The sequence below is a fragment of the Synchiropus splendidus genome, chromosome 14, assembly GCF_027744825.2.
Source record: "Synchiropus splendidus isolate RoL2022-P1 chromosome 14, RoL_Sspl_1.0, whole genome shotgun sequence".
Taxonomy (NCBI): domain Eukaryota; kingdom Metazoa; phylum Chordata; class Actinopteri; order Syngnathiformes; family Callionymidae; genus Synchiropus; species Synchiropus splendidus.
In genome coordinates, this window is record NC_071347.1 from 15,527,828 (window position 1) to 15,545,889 (window position 18,062).

An 18,062-nucleotide genomic window follows, 5' to 3' on the forward strand; every position below is an offset into this window, starting at 1 on the left:
CCGCAATAAAGGAGCACTCACACGCATATTTAGCGTATCTTTATTACTGAGAAGAGCGTTTAGCTGGAAAGCTCCCTGAAATAGCAGTGAATGAGGTCGAACAGAATTCACAAAATCAAGTTAAAACAGTAAAAGCAACACCTTTCAAATGCAAATCATTCAAATATGCACAGTACAGATGGTCAGTGTACACGTAAATACTTGGGATCTAAAGCGTATTCCATGTCATGAGATTAAAAGATTCCTTTTTTCTTCTTTGCAAACGTCAATAAAGATGCAGTCTGATATAAAAGTGCTGGCCTGTGGTTTTGAAAGGTTCACAAATCCGCCCAGAAAAGTGCACTTGGAGAGGAAAAGCTACTGGGCATCACCGATAGGCCACGATGAGACACAATGCCATCACTGAGCTGTGTGTGTTCGGTTCGCGAGTGTTTGTTTAAAATAAGTTAACAAGCCATTTTCAATAAACAGATGCAACACATGTCAAAAATAAAGAGCCAAAACATCCATTATTATTCATATTTTGATTCAATTCAGCTTATAAACAGGTGTGTATAGTCACCTGGCAAAACAGCTTCACCAACTCACAGTCTACCAGCAGGTTGGCAGTGGCACATAATAAGTGATCGATGCAGGATGACAAGCGAACGCAGATTTGAAGTTTGTGTTGACAAGCAAAGCAGCAGGAGGTCGAGTGGTTGATGGGACGGAAGATGCTCACTAACACATCTGAGGCCTCCACAATCTAACACAACTAAGAGCCAAACATTTAGGGCCGACGACTGAACCGGTTCATGATAGATAAAGTAAGAGTGGGAGAACACGAATGTACAGTAGTTGACGAAAGGAATAACTCAAGCTGGGTGTGAAAAGAGATGGAAGTAGGTGTGGAAGGTCGCTGTTTGGTCAGTTCAGGTTGAACTGCACTAGTCGGTAAAGGCACCTCGCGCTGGACTCTTAGCTGCCTGTAGAGCAAAACCTTCAAAAAAAAAAAAAAAATGCTGATGCAAAAGCGCAGCATGATAGATTATTATCATTGTTTAGAAATCCGCAGCTATGTTCTTACTTCTTTAAGCAGAGCATTTTACATCCACTATTCTGGTCAGTAGGACGTGTCAAGGAGGCAGCAGTCCAAGCAAAGATGGCCAGGCTTTGCTCTCCATAGAAACTTCCTACAGACCTTCTCAGGGAAGAGCAAGACATTCCCAAAAGCCATCACCAGCTATGAAGAGTCCTTCAGACAAGCGAAGGACCCAAAGATAGACGAACTCTGGACAGCGTTGGAACACACTCCACCTCAGTCGAGAGGCTGATCTTAGCCGGCCATATTCTGAAATACCAGTCGCAGTTTGACCCTAAGATCAGTGAGTCCCGACAGCTTAATCCGGACCCAAAAGTGGACCGCAAAGATGATTTTACAGGGCTGAACGGTTTTTAAACTTTGTCAAAGTGGAACCCAATCCACCTGTGTAGAGTTTGTTTGTTCTGCAGTTTGGTCCCAATCCTAGCTCTAAATCATTCCCACTTCTAAGGCGTGCGACTACTTTCAATTGGACTTTTGCTTCAAACAGTGACGCTGAAGTCATTCTTCCATGTTGCATTTTAACGCATGACTCACATGTTCCTCCTTCGTGCCAGATCCTGAGGCAACAGGCAACGCATCACGTAAAAGAAAGATGGAGATTGGGGTTAGTGCCATTGGGAGGTGGACCATTCACGTTTTGTAATTGTGTCTGACTCGTTGTATATCCAGCCCTCAAACCAGACCCATGCATCAGCCCTCTCCTCTGCCTCACAAACTGGCGTTAGTGGTCCCACCTTTTGAAGTGCCCTTTTCGAGCGCAAAAGTTCACTTGCTAATAGAAGCTATTTGACGCGTTGGGAGCGATCTGTCGCAACCAAACATACAGAGGTGAATTGGTGACTCTAAATTGTCCGTAGATGTGAGTGTGAAAGTTTGTCTCTATGTGTTTAGGGCATAGTCCACACAGATGGGATTGGGCTCCAGCGGACCACGACTCCAGTAGGGAATAAGCGGAACAGGATGAGATGAAATGTAATTTTGGCTTGTCATTCATCACCAAAGTCGTACCATTTGAGAACCACTGCCTTTGATTCAACTGTAAAAGGACTGAGGAGGGAAACTGGGGGGAAATGAAGTACTTGACAGGTAATAACCTTCAGAATGGTCTGATGCAGCGGTCTCTGGGTCATGATTGTCACTTGGGAATATTACAGTATTTTGAAGATAAGAATTTGTGTGTTCTTGCTTGTTTGTCCCACTAATATTTGTGTGTCTATTTTCCAGTTTAATAAACACTGATTCTTACGATGGAGGATTAGGAACACACATAAAAAAAAAAAAAAAAAATATATATATATATATATATATATATATATATATATATATATATATATATATATATATATATTTTATATAAAATAACATTACGTGATTTAAGTCGTAATATTATGAGATTAATCTCGTAATATTAGGACTTTAATCACGTACTATAACTACAAGATTATTATCGTAATATTATGTGACTGATGTCTGACGGTAAAAGAGTCTGAGGCTGCACTGTCTCCGTCAAAATGAACAACGCAGAGCCCCTTGTGAAGCTGTACTCCGGTATAGGTTTTATAAATAAGGAAATCCATAATCTTTTGGTCCATCAACAACAAATAATAGTTAGTGTACGGTTGTTGAAAACACTGTGTCTTGCTTTATTCTTTATAAGCAGACGAGGTATACTCACGTTTTAGAATCAACTTTTTTTTATCAGCAGCTCCACATAGTTAACCAATACCTGCTGCCCGGTTCCCCCTGGTACATGCAGCACATGTTCATTCAACACTGCAGCATTCTGGGTCATGAAGTTCCCCCCGAACCAGCTTCATAACGTCCCAAAGGACTGGGTCTATTCCACGGAAAGCACCACACGACAAGGCGTCTCCGTTACGAGATTAATGTCGTAGTAGTACGTGATTAAAGTCGTAATATTACGAGTTTAATCTCAATGTTGTAGTAGTAGTACGTGATTAAAGTTGCAATATTATGACTTTAATCTCAATGTCGTAGTAGTAGTACGGGATTAAAGTCGTAATATTACGAGTTTAATCTTGTAATATTACAACTTTAATCACGTAATGTTATTTTTATTATTTTTGTATGTGTGTTTGGCCCTAATCCTCCGACGTAGATTCTTGACAATTCATCACAGATTAAAGTGAATTCCAACAAACGTCCAACCGAACTTCTCAAAAAGGAGGCGTACTTGGATGGGTCACACTCACTGTGGTAAAGGTGCCCAAATAGATAAGGAAACGCCTCGGCATAGCTGCTAGCCATTGTCGCTCCAAGAAGCCATGTTGGGATCAAACGTAAATCCATTTGGGGGTCAATAGTGAACGCTATACTTCCACAAGGTTCAGCAGAGCCCTACATATGCTAGCACAAGACACGACCTAGCCATGGCCAAAAGCTTCAGTGTGAGGAGCTGCTGGACACCTATGCGGCGCCTGACTACCATTACTTTCTGAGAGTCCTCACTCGCTGCTAAACTTTTGGCTGAGATTGTTGAGAGCAGCATGCATTATAATAGTGGGCACTGGAATCGGAATAATACTTTGGGGTTTAATACATGAAACAACCTAAACACGGGTACAGACGTGAGTTAGAGGCACAATACAGTTTGATCTATCATATAAGTGGTTGAATGTACCATTCCTTCTCTCCTCACCAATAAATAAATAAAAAGTGACCTGTTGTCATGCTGCACTGGAGGGGCAAAGTCATTCAAAGTGAGTGCTCGCATGGGAACAGCAGCGCAAGTGTAAAGGGGACGAATGATTTCACTGTTTTTGTTTTTTTTGGAACAGTAAAACTCCTCTATAGATAAGTCCATGGACTGACATGATAGTACCATTGTGTTTGCAGGAGGAGCTGCATTTATCAAGAAGTCCAGGACTGCATGTTGCGCAGCATGGCCTCGAACCGCTCCATGTTTGGGGCATGAGCGTGGGCCAGTTGGTCCGTCAGGCGGCTGTACAGACTGAAAGACTTCAACTCGAGCCAGATGAAACCGAAGCGGTCGTCATCAAACATCACAAAGAGGCCCGGGGTGCGCTCTGGACTGGTGAAGCCGTGTCCGGCGATCAGGCCGGTCCCGTAGAAGCTGGAACAAGAGGATGGCAGAACACTGTTTTAGTTTCATTTTAATACAATATGTCTGGCAGTAGCCTATTATGACTCACCACTTTCTGCAGGTCCGCGGGTAAACCTCATTGCGAGCCATGACTCCGAGCGGCAGGATGAAGGGCTGAGTTTCCGGAGGCCCAGAGCTGGTACTGGGTCCAGGCTGGCAGTCGTCTAAACATACCCCACGTTCTGCGCCCATCTCCTCTGCTCCACTTGCGTCATCACAATCCCTCTCCTCAGCAGGCGCTTCAGTCGCAGGCGGGCTCGGGTTCTGCTGCTCCGCCTCCCTCTGCACTTGCTCGTGGATCCCCAACACCAGTCGAGAGAGTTCCTCTATGTTTCGCTGGCGCTCCAAGTCTGGTAGAGTCACCGGTTGGTTCAGATCCACGTCTAAAGTGAGCTGGCCCGCGGGAACATTGGGGTCTCCCTACAAGTGTCGACAAATAGGAGCCCAGTTAGAAGCAAAAGAGGTGGGATCACCATGCTACTCCATTAGGGGCATAGTGAGTAAATATGAAGGATGAATGCACCCAAAGAGAGTATGAGGGACCCATGAGGGAGAGGAACAGGAGGTGCCTCATGAAGGACAACTGACAGTGTCAACACAAATGTTAGCTTCCAGGATAATGGACAAATCTCTTCTAACACTGTGATATGGTCATGTATGCTCACTGAATCCCCCACCAGAGTTTCCCTACAGAAGACTGGTATTTGAGGCCTGTCCAGTGTTTGCCGCCAACTTTTAATACTTACCGTGAGTTTGGTGGCTCTGGCAAACGATCCATGAAAACTGAGCATGACGATCTCCAGTCCGTGGCTGCCATATGTTCCCTTGAAGAGGCCAGGTTGCATCAGCGCAGAGGGCATTTCAGGCGGCAGGTAGATTCTCCGGTATGTCAAGCAGTTACTGTTAAAAAAAAGGCAACACACTTTTATCATTGCGTCATGATCAACTAGGAGTCAAGGGGTAGATTTGAAGTCCATAAAACAGTGTCATCTGAAACCCCCACATAGCCGTACTCTTGCGCTTAGATCAGCAGGATTCGGACATCAACATCTCGCGGTGCCAGAGAAGATTATGCTCCTGACACAAGCCATTAAGGAAAGATGTTTCCTTGAAAGGGTGTGCCTGGTCAGCAAATCTCAGAGGTTGGTGTGCATCAATCACAGAACATCACTGGGATCGCAGACACAACAAGCTGCAATGTTTTCCCAAACAGTGCCAGCTTCACAATACTGACAAACCCCACTGCATAACATTCTGTAGAAGCAATTTCACTTCATTACTCGCAGGAGTCTCCCAGAGACTTAAAGACATCGACCAAACAACCACTGGAGGCTCTCGATGCACATACTCATATTGACTTGTGTAAATAAACTTCATCAGGATGAGCTCCTGCATGTGTTCGTGGAAGATTTCTTCCAGTGTCCGCCCCCACTCTTCCTCCAGCCATGTCCGAAATTCCTGCCACACAAGACACATATATTTTGACACAATATATACTTACAGAAGGAAAGCTTTCGTCACCAAAACTCTAACTGACCTCCTGTCTGCCTCCAGGCATCCGGTGGTAATCGGTCTGATTACATTTAGTGGAGAATTCATCCAACTTCACCGTCTGAAAATAACAATGTGACACAGATCAGATGACCTAGTTGCACAACTTAGTGAATTCAGATCGTGGCATTTACAGAGGAAGAGCTGACATAAAATGGTGCAAAACTATGACAAAGTGAAGATTATTAATGGATAAAAAACAGCGGCAAAATGTTTCCTCCTTTCCTCCTCTGGGGGGCGCCACACTATTTGTTACAGTATGTCTGCATAACAACAGCATTACAGTACTACTACTACTACTGCTAGTACTACAACTAATAATCATAATTCTAATATTATTCTAATTATGTTCAATAGTTCAGGCTCAATATTAGTCCATTAAAGTTGGGGAGCATTGCAGGTGTCTAAACTTAGTCATAGGCCACATAGTATTTATTGCATCACAACAGACAGGCAAGGTATCACAAAAATGTAAAAAACAAATACTTCACATTTGAGAACCTCAGTGGTTACAAACATGTCAGTAAGGAAGCCTGGAGGAATGATGGACAGCTAAAGTGAGTGATGTTTGGAGGAGTAAAGGGTTGACACAGCCTCAGGTTAAAGATTATGTGGGACTTGTCGATATCGTTCAAAGCTAAGCAAAGCTAAAGCTTTTTCAATAAAGGGACTCTTCCAGAGCACATCACTAGTATTTTGTTATTAGCTCGTTCTGCTTCCCATTTTCTTTTTGCAGTAGTGATGAGTGTTGAGTCGACCTCTTCTGACACAGCCGTGCCTGGGTTTCCCTCATAGGTGCTGAATGTGTTCACCTATCCAAATGGACTCACAAAACAACACATCACTGAATGAGTTATTTAGTTATCTAAACTTGCAAGATCGCAGCTTCCTGTTTGGAAATCATTGGGCAACTTCCTCCACAGGCAATTAATGAATTGTAAATAATAATTAATAATAATAATAAAAATGTACTCTGAGCGTGTTGTACATATTAGGCAACCATGACCATTCATACCTGTATATCTCCTTTGTGGGGACCCTTGTGGCCATACATGCACTCCACTATGGCCTTATTGCTTTCCAACATATGGATTCGAAAGAGGGGACGTCTCCTCATGGGGTCCTCCACGCGAGGGTCATGAGGGGGCAAATACATCCAGCCAATAATAAACAGCCCATCCACCTGAGTGAGACACATACCACTGCATCAAAGTTGCTTAACACCATCGCACACAAAAAGATTTCTTGAGCTCACCACCACGTTCAGAAGACCACCGTACGGGCCAATGTCAGGCTGCCAGAGACCCAGGATGTGTCTGTAGGGATGAAGCACTGCAATACAACAACGTGATGCCATGACATCTCTGCCACGGTGCGGGTCATTTAAATGTGTTAGAGTCACACAAACGCAGGCTGAGTCATTAGATTTCCAAACACATCACAGACTGAGTTCAAAAGTCAGATGGAATTGGGTCCATCTGGTTAATTAGAAATGTAAATTCTCAAATTCCACAGACACGCAAAGCCCATGTGCAGCGTAAGGCCCATGTACATACAGTGTATATACACATCTCTATACCGCATGTGGACGTAGTCCGGGAGGAGCTTCATAAAGCGCCCAGATTTCACCCGAGGGTTGACACCTAGACAGGCACAACATGGATGTAAATACGTCTATGATAATGTCCTGCTGTTACGCACATTCATCAAACATGTTTTAGATCACACGTTTATTTTCATCGAAACTTGTTCCAGGGCCATAAAAATGAATCAGTTAAGTGCCTCTGAGTTTACAGGAGTATGGTGTGTGTTCTGGAGCTCCTCGTGAGATCTCACGTGTAAGCCAGTTGCTTTGAGCACAGATGTATAGACAACAGACAAGCAGAGATCATGTGAGCAGTGTTTTTCCAACTCGACTTTTGGCAACAAGACTCACGTTTGACGTAGAGATCCCGGCTCGAAACTCCCCCAACTTCCATCCGCCTGAGATCCTCCTCCATTCCGAACTCTGCAGTGACAAATTTAACATGAGTGGATATGACACATATGACTGTGTACTGTTCCATCATCACAGATGTACAAGTACTGAGTGTACTTCATTTGAGTTCATAGTTATGTTCATAGTTAGGTTTCTGACGTGGCTTGTTGCTTCTTTATTTGTGTGTGAAATTGTCATGAGTTCACACGGAATGCTTAAATAACTTTGACAGAAAGTCTCAAGTCTGAAGAAGATGAAGGAAGTTGTGACAAAGCGGGTGCGAGTCCTCCAATTGTCTCATTTAAAGTTAGCATGTTCACTTCGAAGGAGAGTGCGTATAACACTCCTTAATATGATGAATCCTTTAAGGTGCAACACATTTGTTGTTTCGTAAAACCGACAGTCAACGTAAGTGTGTCTTGGTGCATCACTCTATCACTTCTTTTTGTCATTTTCTATTTAAAAAAACAAACATAACTTACTTCTGTTGAGCTCAGTACAACATTGTCCCTTTAGTTCCTCTTTTTCACACGCACTCATACTTTGTAAACATCTCACCTGACGATAAAGTCTAAGAAAATGGCGTGAAATGACCAAAATGCCAGAGACTAAGCATACATCCTAAGATTGATAAATGTACATCCACACCCCTTGTGGCCATATTATTGTGACTGTCCAGTTGTATTATTATTGTAGGACCACAATGATTATAATCTTCCTTTTATTCTTCTTCTTTCGGTTTTGTTTCATGTGAATGCACAGCCATGTCTAGCATTAATATACTCTTTCATTGCTCATATCAAGCAACATAAAATTTGTGAGGGCCACAAAAAGAGATACATGTTAAAGATGTAGTGTGTTTAAAATAAAGGCGGTTTCCTACTGGCTAGTTCCGGCCCCTCTGTTTGTGTGTTAGGTCATAACACAAATCAAAAAGAAACAAAAAAAACATCACATTCATCCATCTCATTTTTTTATGTAACTGCCCCTCTTACTTACAGGGTAGGTGTTGAATGTCTTTAGTTAAAATGGGTTGCGATACAGTTCTTTTTATTTACTTGCTTTGTTAAAATATTGCACAATTTATATCAGATAACACCATTTAGCCAAAAATATATCAGGATATGTATGTTATCCCCATGCTTGTGTGGGTTTCCTCTGGTTTCCTCCCACAGTCCAAAAAAATAAACAGGTTAATTGGCTATTCTAAAGAAGTCAGAGAGCATGTGTGAATGGTTGGTTGTCACCGTGTGCCTTGTGATAGGCTGGCGACTTGTGCAGGGTTTTGCCCCATAAGGGAATAAGCGGTTGAAGATATGAATTGATGACCATGTCCTGGGCCACAATTCTGTGTGGGAAAGAAAATGACCTGCTGGAAACGTAGAGACCTCAGGAGAGGGTTCTGGCTGTGTCCCTGTCCAAGTGAATCTGAACCTAGAATTTCAGTAGGCGGGTCCATGTATCGTGCTCTACAACCTATCTGCAGACAACACAAAAGTTTGCTATATATAGTGTCTTATTTTTAATCTGAAAATGACTGGCAACCTCTTCAGCGGTGCTTTGAAAGAACAGGCGAAGCAAGGGGTTGCAGGTTAAGTAAAAATTCAAATTCACCAACTGTATGACCTCTGCCTGCAGGGTTAATGGCTTTTAAATTCAATCCAATATTTGAATAAATCATTAAAATCTCTCCGATGAGATCCATGCATGATTGGAGCTTCTGTAGTTTCATGTACAATACTCTACAAGCATGTCAAGACCTGTTCTCCTGTTAATAATGACGCCACATCCGTCTAGCAAAGCTCAGTATCTCATGTGAAACACTATGTTCTCGTGAGTCCTGCAGTTCCCAGTGATAGACACGTGCCTGTCTTCATGCAGAGCACAACAACTGTGGCTGAGTACAAGAGATAAATTCCAGGATGTGGCACCTTTGACTGCTACTCCTTACTGTTTATTTATCACATTAAAAACTGCCTGATTTCACTCGTACTTCCACGTTTTTTTCAGAAACACACTCATTCAGCAAACATTCTTTTGAGTTACACTCTGTAAGTCATGTTATATAAAATAATTATATAGGAATTTCCTAATGTAGGCTTGCTGTGAATGAGGTGTGGCTGATCAGTCGCCACATTCTAATAACCAGCATTGCATCGCTGGCCAAAAGGCTACGACCATGCTATCTATCATCAAGTCGTGCCACTTAAATCCCTGCTGGTGGGAATAGCTGCCACCTGTTGTTTTCCGCAGCACAGCCAGAAGCGATTCAACAACCTACCAGCTGAAGTTGGCGTCATACGCTCAAGGATATGTCCTGGTTTGAATGGATTAATGGATCATTGCAGCACATACAGCGTTGCGCAACATGAATTAAATATTAATAAACTATGCGGCTATTTGACAGGCGAGTTTGGTGTTCGCTCAGCCCTTTGACTTATCTAGATAAACAAAAGAATGGATTAACACAAGGTAAAAAAGGAGATTTCTGAATGTAACTGCACATCTAACTGATTATCTGACATTTGCTTCCAGGTCATGTGCTGACACTGCGTGTTATAGAGACAAAAGAGCATCTGTTCTGAATGAGAAAATGAAAAATAAAATCAGTTAAACCATTGAACTCTGAGGCAGGGGTTCAGCAGGATTTCACAAAAATGATTTTCACAGAACAATTGCATCTTGTTACTTCAATCTCTGAAATAATATGCTGTTGGCAGTTCAAAAATAACCATGGGTTTGCTGTTTTACTCCAAATAGAGTTGCTCTTCTTCTCATTTGTAAGCAGCCGTCGTTCTATCTCCCATCATTTGATAATAACAAAAGAATAATTCAACCACAGAAAGAGGTCTACAAAAAGTAATGAATTAGAATTATTAACTTTTGATGACAATTTGAAGTCATTACATATCTATATTTTTACTTCCTGATAAGTATGTATAACATCGAACTTGCGGCTTAATGACAAAGCAGAACTGCATAACAACTTCAGTATGTGTTATTATTATTATTATTATTATTATTAAATGAGTACACTTCATTCATTGAGTTTCCATATTGTAAATACAAGTGTCTTGCTATTGAAAGCAAGTTGTGAATACCTCCATAATGGCTACAACCTGAATATAACTTTATGTTGTTTATTTCCAAGTCAAACCTTCTGGTGCATCTCGTTTTATGTCACTGACTTCACTATGGCCTGTAATAGCTATTTGAGACAAGACATTTTGAAGTTTTCTGTTGTATTTCGCTGCTTGTTCTGGTGTTTAAACTGCATAAACGTAACCATCGCTCCAGTTTCCTTCTCAGCCACGGCAGAGTCCGGAGTGAGTCCGGTTACGTGTTGCTCTTCTTCATTGTATCAGTACTTAATCAGTTCCAAATGGCGGACACACATCAGCGTGTGTGATAACAGTGACCGAGTCTGGTCACCGTGACACGGGCCAGATATCTCGCTGCAGATCTCTACAAGGAACGCACGCGGGAGCGAGAGCAATAAAGAAGGGGGTGTAAAACAGCTTCAGCGGTGTCCGGCTATATTTACCTTTAACGCACCGCCTCCTCCAGATGGTCTCCGTGTTGAGGATTTGTCTGAATTTCTTGCAGACAAGAGCGACATTCGGCAACACGGTCCCAGGCAGCAAGGAGAAGACCTCCACCAGGAGCTCCGGGGGCAGGTCTGACAGGGACTGCGGGTGCAGGAGCGCAGGGTTGCCGGGGCCAGACAGGCAGCCGTCTCTGTTGACATGACCGCCGCCGCCGTTTGGCCCTCCGCTCATCGGGCCCCCTCCTTCGCAGCTAGCGTCGCCCAGTCTCCGGCCCACGATCCGCTCTTCCTCCTCCTCATCCATGTCAGAGTCGCTGCCCTGGTCCTGCTGGTTCTGCCGCTGTCCTCTCCGGCACCTTCGGGACTGGCCTACTCCGCAGAGCCTGGCACAGACAGCCATCTGAAGTCAGCACACGGGCACCATTACGTCACTACAACAGAAACACCAGCTGCAGTGGGATCGCCTCCTCCCCGTCATCTGAGCGTGCGCAGAAGGCCCACGGTCCACCGTTGCGAAATCTCGCGAGAAATACGTGAAATCGAAACTAATAAGAATTACAACCACCTTCGCGAGCAATCGGGACACAAATGACCCCCACATCGAACTTGCGGCTTAACGACAAAGCAGAACTGCATAATAACTTCAGTATGTGTTATTATTATTATTAATAATAATAAATGAGTACACTTCATTCATTGATTTTCCATATTGTCAATACAAGCGTCTTGCTGTTGAAAGCAAACTGTGAATACCTCGATAATAGCTATAACCTGAATATCACTTTATGTTGTTTATTTCAAAGTCAAACCTTGTGGTGCGTCACTGACTTCACTATGGCCTGTAATAGCGATTTGAGACAAGACATTGTGAAGTTGTCTGTTGTATTTCGCTGCTTGTTCTGGTGTTTAAACTGCATAAACTTAACCATCGTTCCAGACTGAACAGCATTTAGAGGTCTACAAAAAGTAACGAATTAGAATTATTAACTTTGAGAGTTATGACTTTATTTGGTGACAACTTGAACTCATTACATTTCTACTGATGTGAGAGTGCTGATGAGAAAACATGTTTTACTTCCTGATAACACAAGTTATCGCCACTCTTTGTTACACTATACTAGTACTCTTTACTTTGTCAGTACAATATTAAAAATATGCTGGGGTGGTTTGGAATACAGCTAACTGCCCACAAAAGGTGGATCTTGGATTAAATCAGGATCAATTAAAAAAAATATATTGTGAACGCACTCATGTGTGATAAAGGAACACACAACAATAAAAGCACACCATGCAAATGAAACAATCAAATGGAAAGTCAAATTGTTAGAAGAAACAATTTGAACAAACAAAAAAAATAATAAGACCAATTCAATAATAAGTGAGCCATAAAAACACACCAAACACAGCAAACGAACATATATATGTATTTTATTAATAACATAACATATCTATATTTATATTTATATAAATATATATTATATAACTATATATTATATTTATTATAACTAATAAATATAATTGGCCTTCAAGCATTGAGTGCAGCCTCAGGTGAGAGGATCAGGATCAGGGGGTGTTATATTAGTCAATAACATGAGAAGAAATCGTAGTTGTCATCATAATACTCATCATTCACAAATCATCATTACATAAACGTAATACAAATCCCGATCTTAAGAATCTATGTCTTGAAAGAATTAGTAGAAAATTTTCTTATACGTATATGTGTTATATGTATACGCATTTTTACGGTTTAAACAAAAAAGACAACGAGAACAAAAAACGAAAAAGAAGTTACGAGCTAGCCAGGAGTCGAACCTAGAATCTTCTGATCCGTAGTCAGACGCGTTATCCATTGCGCCACTAGCCCGATGGTACAAGAGAGCGCCATTTCTCTATATGACTCATATAACATGTGGATGGTCACTACTTTCATGTGTAACAAAGTTGAAAAGCTGTTTGCGATTGGATGTATAAAGAAAAACGTTCCATCATTTAGTTCTGGGCCTAGTCTTTAATGTTTTCCGAAAAAACATGCTATATCTTTGATGCTTCTCCGGCGGTTACTATTAAAGATTGCGTCTTTCCCGACGGCATCAGACACTTTTTCATTCTTTTGATCACACATTATTGAGAATATCTTGAGGTTTGTTGGTTTTCTCGTCACAGGAAGTGACGTAAGCCTTCCCAGCTGAGCACAGGAAGTGGACGCTGGCGGGAAGGTTTGTCAACATTACGAAAGCAGAAGACTTGCCGCGGTGTTTTGAGGTGCTCACGCGGAAAACAAAACATAAATATACGAACAGTAATGCTGCGAGAATCCCGAGCAACCTAACCTGAAAAACCCTACAGCCATTTGTTGTCGTCAACGTCGCTAGAAAACGCAGAATGAAGTCAAAGGTGGATCAAATCATCTTGCTTTCAGAGGGAGACACGACAACAGACCTTCAAAAGTATCTAGCCGCTCTAAACGATGAAAAGGTACACCTGTTATTGTTTGTAAATGAAAACCGAACTCGTTTTATTCATGTTCAACTGTATTGCAGCTAACCACTGAGATAACCAACTGCGCACTGGCCGGCACAAGGATCAGTGCTTTGATCAAAAGCATATTTAAAGGTCAGAGAACTTCTGTTACGGGTGCTTGATAGTGCTCATGAAGTCAGATGATACCGTTCTCTGCAGCACATGAATGACCGTGGAACTACAAAAAATATTTATATACCACTCCTTTAACCTGTAAAGTCACTGTATTCTGCGGGTTTCCTATTCAGGTTCTCCCAACAGTTCAGCTGAAGGGTCACACCGCAGGCTGCATGTCTATCAACTCTGCATCTCCCTGTGTGAGTCTGGTGACCTGAAGTCTGAGGTCGCTGCCGACATCATCGGTCTGCTGATGCTTGAGGTAACAATTTTAGCGCTATTTACAGTCTACACGAAATATGGCTGCTTATTTGGATCAGAAATTGCATGGGATTCCAATGTTTTACTAACATTTTATTCATAGATAGACAACTTTACAAGGTTCCACTTCTTCAGAGCCCACGTTTATAGACGTAAGAGGAAGAACTAAATATGAGCTCAGAATTTGTTCTCACAAATGTGTTAAATTCCACCAATCGAGCAGTAAAATTGTGTTAATAGCATCAGTTAAACCTATACGGAGCTCTTATACATTAGATAAACATGATGAATGAACCTAGTGGAAATATAACTCTTCTGGATCATGATCCGTTGATATGAATGTCCCGATAATAAATACTCAAACGTTTCCAAAACTCTGATTTCTTCCTTGCACTCAGACTCATACACTGTCAGGTCCGTCACTGGCACAACTGGCCTCTGATTTTGCGGAGGCCATTAAGGTCGGAAAGGTCAGCAGTGGCAAATCTTTGGAGCTGTTTCCCACAGTTCTCACTGCCCTGGCAGCGTGTGATGCGTTGGCGTACGGCAAAGGTACGGCTCACACGTCTAGTTTCCTGCCCGTATAAGTTAAGAATTTCTGTTAACCGTCTTGTTTTATTTCAGGAGAACTTAGTGGTGAGGAATACAAAAAGCAGCTCATCAACAGTCTGTGTTCCAGCAGGTGAGGAGTTGGTACATTTTAAGAGAAATGACAGTTAAGTTTGTGTAACATTTGATTTTTTTGTCATGCAGATGGGATCCAAAGTGTGTTATCCACCTGACGACAATGTTCAGGTAACATCTTAGTAGTCAGTGAAGAAATGCTTGAGCTAAAATGCATTTAGATCGTATAATTTATCTCAAACTCAAGAGCAGAATAGGCGTCACAGACCAGTGTGGCAGGAAAAGTGGCCCCTCTGCAGTGTATCTACATTTAGTTATCAACTATCATCGCCCCAAATCAGTTTTGCTTAATTTTTTTTCATCATTGTAGGGATGTACCTCTTTCAACCGAGGAGCTGCTGTTCCTTGTGGAGAAAGTCGTGCGCATGTTCAGCAAGCTGGATCTTCAGGAGATTCCACCTCTGGTTTATCAGCTACTGCTCCTATCTGCAAAGGTTAATATCAACTTTATCAGCTTCATGACAGCGTCATCATGTTACATATTAAACTGTTGTACTATGTTTGTGCAATGACAATAAAGCCATTCGATTCTATATTAAAATCTATGGTTGATGTTTTAGGGTTGTAAGAAGCAAGTTCTGGATGGCATCATTGGTTATTTTAAAGAGCAGGACCTTGACCAGAAAGAAGAGCAAAAACATGGCGAGTAAGTGACTCTCCTGAAGGAGGCAACTCTCGGACTTACGCAGGAAGTTAAGCTGAAAGTGTTTTCTCCACTCATCACCTGTGTCTGCCCTCCAACTCCGGTTATTTTCCGCTTTGTTTTCCAGGAACATGGATTTAGAAGTTCAGTCTGTTCCTCGGGATCAGTTACGGCACGTGGAAGGCACCTGCATTCTTCATGTCGTCTTTGCAATACGACTCGACCATGAACTTGGCAGAGAGTTCCTCAAAAGCTTTAAGGTAGATTCCAAGGTTTTTGTGTTGTTGTTGTTATTATTATTATTGTTTAACGGCTGACAGAACGTTTGTCTCGCACAGACTTCGTACGGAGACCTCTGCCCCTTCAGCGTTGCCCTTCTCTTGTCTGTGGCTCGTATACAGCGCTATGAAGAACAGGTGTGAAGTAAAATCAGCTATTTGTCCCTCACTCGGTTCCATCCATCGATCTGCCTCTGTTAGGTGTTCGAACTCCTGAAGGGCGCCATCATTAAGAGTCTTAAAGATGAACAGTTGCTGCATGGCTCAAGGTTCCTGCAGGACCTTCTGTCTGGACACTGCAGCATTGGACAAATGATCCTGGACACAGTGAGGAACAGGTGAGAAGGTCTAGCGTTGTCACATTTTATACTGAGTGAATCAACACGTGGGAATCCCTGCACAGTGTGTTCGGATGGGACCATGTGACCCAAGGTTTGGTGCAGCTCGGGTTCTTCCTGATGGACACGTTTGGACCCAAACCTGGTCCATTTGGCAAAACCACCGATGGCTCCGCTACAGTGGCCAGGACTCCTGCTCAACTCGCTTGTAAACTCGGGGGTCAGGTGCTACTCGAGGGGTTTAAGGTATTTAGTTTCCTGAATTACTGCTGATATTGACAAGCCTTTCCTGTTGCTGAAACACTTGAACTTCATTGGACAGATGCATGACGCAATCCGAGGAGAGATACTGGAGCAAGTTCTGAATCGACTGGTTACGAAAACGGCTTCACCTGTCAACCATTTTGTCGGTGAGTCACACCCTCAGGTGTGGATGGAATACACCACTGGCTCTGCTGTCTTTCTCAGATCTTTTCTCAAGCATCGTGATCTTCCGTCCCATGGTCCTCCTGGCGTCATCCTCAAAGTTGACTGAAACGTTTGATCACCTGTCGTACCTGCCTCTGGCCACAGTGCAAGGTCTTCTGAAAGCAGTTCAGGTACATTTCTGTCTGGAAAAATACCCTGGTTTAGCTGTATCATGCAATAATTGGCCGCTCTCATTTGCCAGCCCCTGCTCAAGGTCAGCATGTCCTTAAAGGACTCGTTGATCCTAGTTCTGCGTAAGGCCATGTTTTCCAGGTAAACCGTCCGTTCTTCTGGGATTTTCTGCCAGAGGTTACCGCATGAAATCGACCTCTTCTATCTTAGCTCATCCTCCCCAGTTACACCTCTCTTCTTCACGTCCTCCTTTATGTCGTCTTGCTCTCTTTGTCCTGGCATCTCCCCCTCCAACATACCTGAGTGTGCCCTCTCATTTCTGATCTTGTTCTACCTAACTTCCTGTTACTGTTGAGCGATAATCATCCATTAATTTTACATTTCTTCCAGTCAACTGGATGGAAGGAAGTCAGCTGTTACCGGCTTTTTGCTGCTGCTAAAGAACTTCAAAGTTTTAGGGAGCTTGGCTTCCAGTCAGTGTAGCCAACCCATCTCCTCCAGCCAGGTGAAGACACAAAGATCATCCATGTTTAAATCCAGTGCTGATGAGTCGGCTGTGACTCTCGACAGGTCCAAGTGGACGTTCATTCACGCTACAACTCGGCTGCCAATGAAGCCTTCTGCCTGGAGATCCTCAGCAGTCTGCGCCGCTGCCTGGGCCAGCAGGCGGACGTCCGCCTCATGCTCTACGAGGTATGGAAAAAGAAGGGATTATTTAGGTTGGGAATTTGAAGAGAGCAGTGTTTTCCCAGTGCTCGACTGCTCTCTTCAAATTCCTTCACATCTGTGTTGCCAAGTGTGAATGATTTCACCCAAATTCAAGCACGCCATTCTTCACGTGAGCAAACATGCGAGGCAGAACCCAGTTTTGCAGTCGTTTTGTTTTGAATAGTCAATAACATGAGTGTAAATCACAGACAAAAGGTAGCAGGAGGAAGCTACATTACACTGGCTAGTCTTCACTAGGGATGGCCGATGGCTTATCACACACGATGCACTGCCCAAAACAATCCCCGCGATGAGAATTTTGCATCTCACCGTGTAGTCGCTGCATTGCCTTGCATACATGAATGAGATGAGACCATGACGGCGGGCCACGCTCTCCAGCGGCATTTGACAGCCGACGCCAGCGTGTGGCAGGTGGAGAGTTTGGAGGACTTTGGACTCTGAGTCTGTGGATTGGTGTTTATTTTATTAGATGGAGTGATCCTCATAGGTTCTCTTAACGCGGTTGTCTTCCTTGGTTCACATCAACACATGCAGGTGTGTGCCAGCACCAAGGCGCCATTACATTTAAACATAAGCAAATGGTGATGTTGACAAACTCCACTAAT

The 18,062-nt window shown here is 42.9% G+C and overlaps 2 protein-coding genes and 1 non-coding gene across 6 annotated transcripts in view; 1 reads left to right on the forward strand and 2 right to left on the reverse strand.

Annotated features, from left to right (window-relative positions):
• fbxo31 (F-box protein 31) lies at nt 1-15,288 on the reverse strand. Of its 3 annotated transcripts, none has more exons than XM_053885114.1 (10): nt 15,188-15,288; nt 11,282-11,667; nt 7,696-7,767; nt 7,015-7,091; nt 6,775-6,942; nt 5,746-5,820; nt 5,557-5,666; nt 4,955-5,108; nt 4,258-4,628; nt 1-4,178 (listed from the first exon to the last, which is right to left on the reverse strand). In XM_053885114.1, the coding sequence occupies exons 2-10, from the start codon at nt 11,586-11,588 to the stop codon at nt 3,956-3,958; spliced, it is 1,557 nt and encodes a 518-aa protein (XP_053741089.1). In that variant the 5' UTR covers nt 11,589-11,667; nt 15,188-15,288; the 3' UTR covers nt 1-3,955. The 3 variants fall into 3 exon arrangements, with proteins under 3 accessions (XP_053741089.1, XP_053741090.1, XP_053741088.1); XM_053885115.1 differs by lacking the exon at nt 15,188-15,288 and adding an exon at nt 7,316-7,402 and having other exon boundaries at nt 11,282-11,684; XM_053885113.1 differs by lacking the exon at nt 15,188-15,288 and having other exon boundaries at nt 11,282-11,778.
• trnar-acg (transfer RNA arginine (anticodon ACG)) lies at nt 13,079-13,151 on the reverse strand. The gene has a single exon. It is a non-coding gene; the product is annotated as a tRNA-Arg (tRNA).
• Nucleotides 13,369-18,062, forward strand: part of fanci (FA complementation group I) — an 11,610-nt gene continuing 6,916 nt past the window's right edge. For both annotated transcript variants that reach the window (XM_053885109.1, XM_053885110.1), the window contains exons 1-17: nt 13,369-13,762; nt 13,828-13,900; nt 14,056-14,186; nt 14,584-14,737; nt 14,810-14,867; nt 14,939-14,980; nt 15,180-15,303; nt 15,430-15,515; nt 15,640-15,772; nt 15,851-15,928; nt 15,992-16,128; nt 16,194-16,374; nt 16,451-16,538; nt 16,597-16,727; nt 16,799-16,869; nt 17,119-17,233; nt 17,299-17,421. In XM_053885109.1, the coding sequence (XP_053741084.1) occupies nt 13,670-13,762; nt 13,828-13,900; nt 14,056-14,186; nt 14,584-14,737; nt 14,810-14,867; nt 14,939-14,980; nt 15,180-15,303; nt 15,430-15,515; nt 15,640-15,772; nt 15,851-15,928; nt 15,992-16,128; nt 16,194-16,374; nt 16,451-16,538; nt 16,597-16,727; nt 16,799-16,869; nt 17,119-17,233; nt 17,299-17,421 (1,818 nt within the window). In that variant the 5' untranslated portion in view covers nt 13,369-13,669. The remainder of the gene's footprint in view (nt 13,763-13,827; nt 13,901-14,055; nt 14,187-14,583; nt 14,738-14,809; nt 14,868-14,938; nt 14,981-15,179; nt 15,304-15,429; nt 15,516-15,639; nt 15,773-15,850; nt 15,929-15,991; nt 16,129-16,193; nt 16,375-16,450; nt 16,539-16,596; nt 16,728-16,798; nt 16,870-17,118; nt 17,234-17,298; nt 17,422-18,062) is intronic.

Coding starts and splice junctions, on each gene's coding strand:
- fbxo31 (XM_053885115.1), bottom strand. CDS start 11,684: ATGGCTGTCTGTGCCAGGCTCTGCGGAGTAGGCCAGTCCCGAAGGTGC. Junction 7,403..7,695: donor CCGGGATCTCTACGTCAAAC/GTGAGTCTTGTT, acceptor GTGCCTGTCTAG/GTGTCAACCCTCGGGTGAAA. Junction 7,092..7,315: donor TAGAGATGTGTATATACACT/GTATGTACATGG, acceptor GTTGTATTGCAG/TGCTTCATCCCTACAGACAC.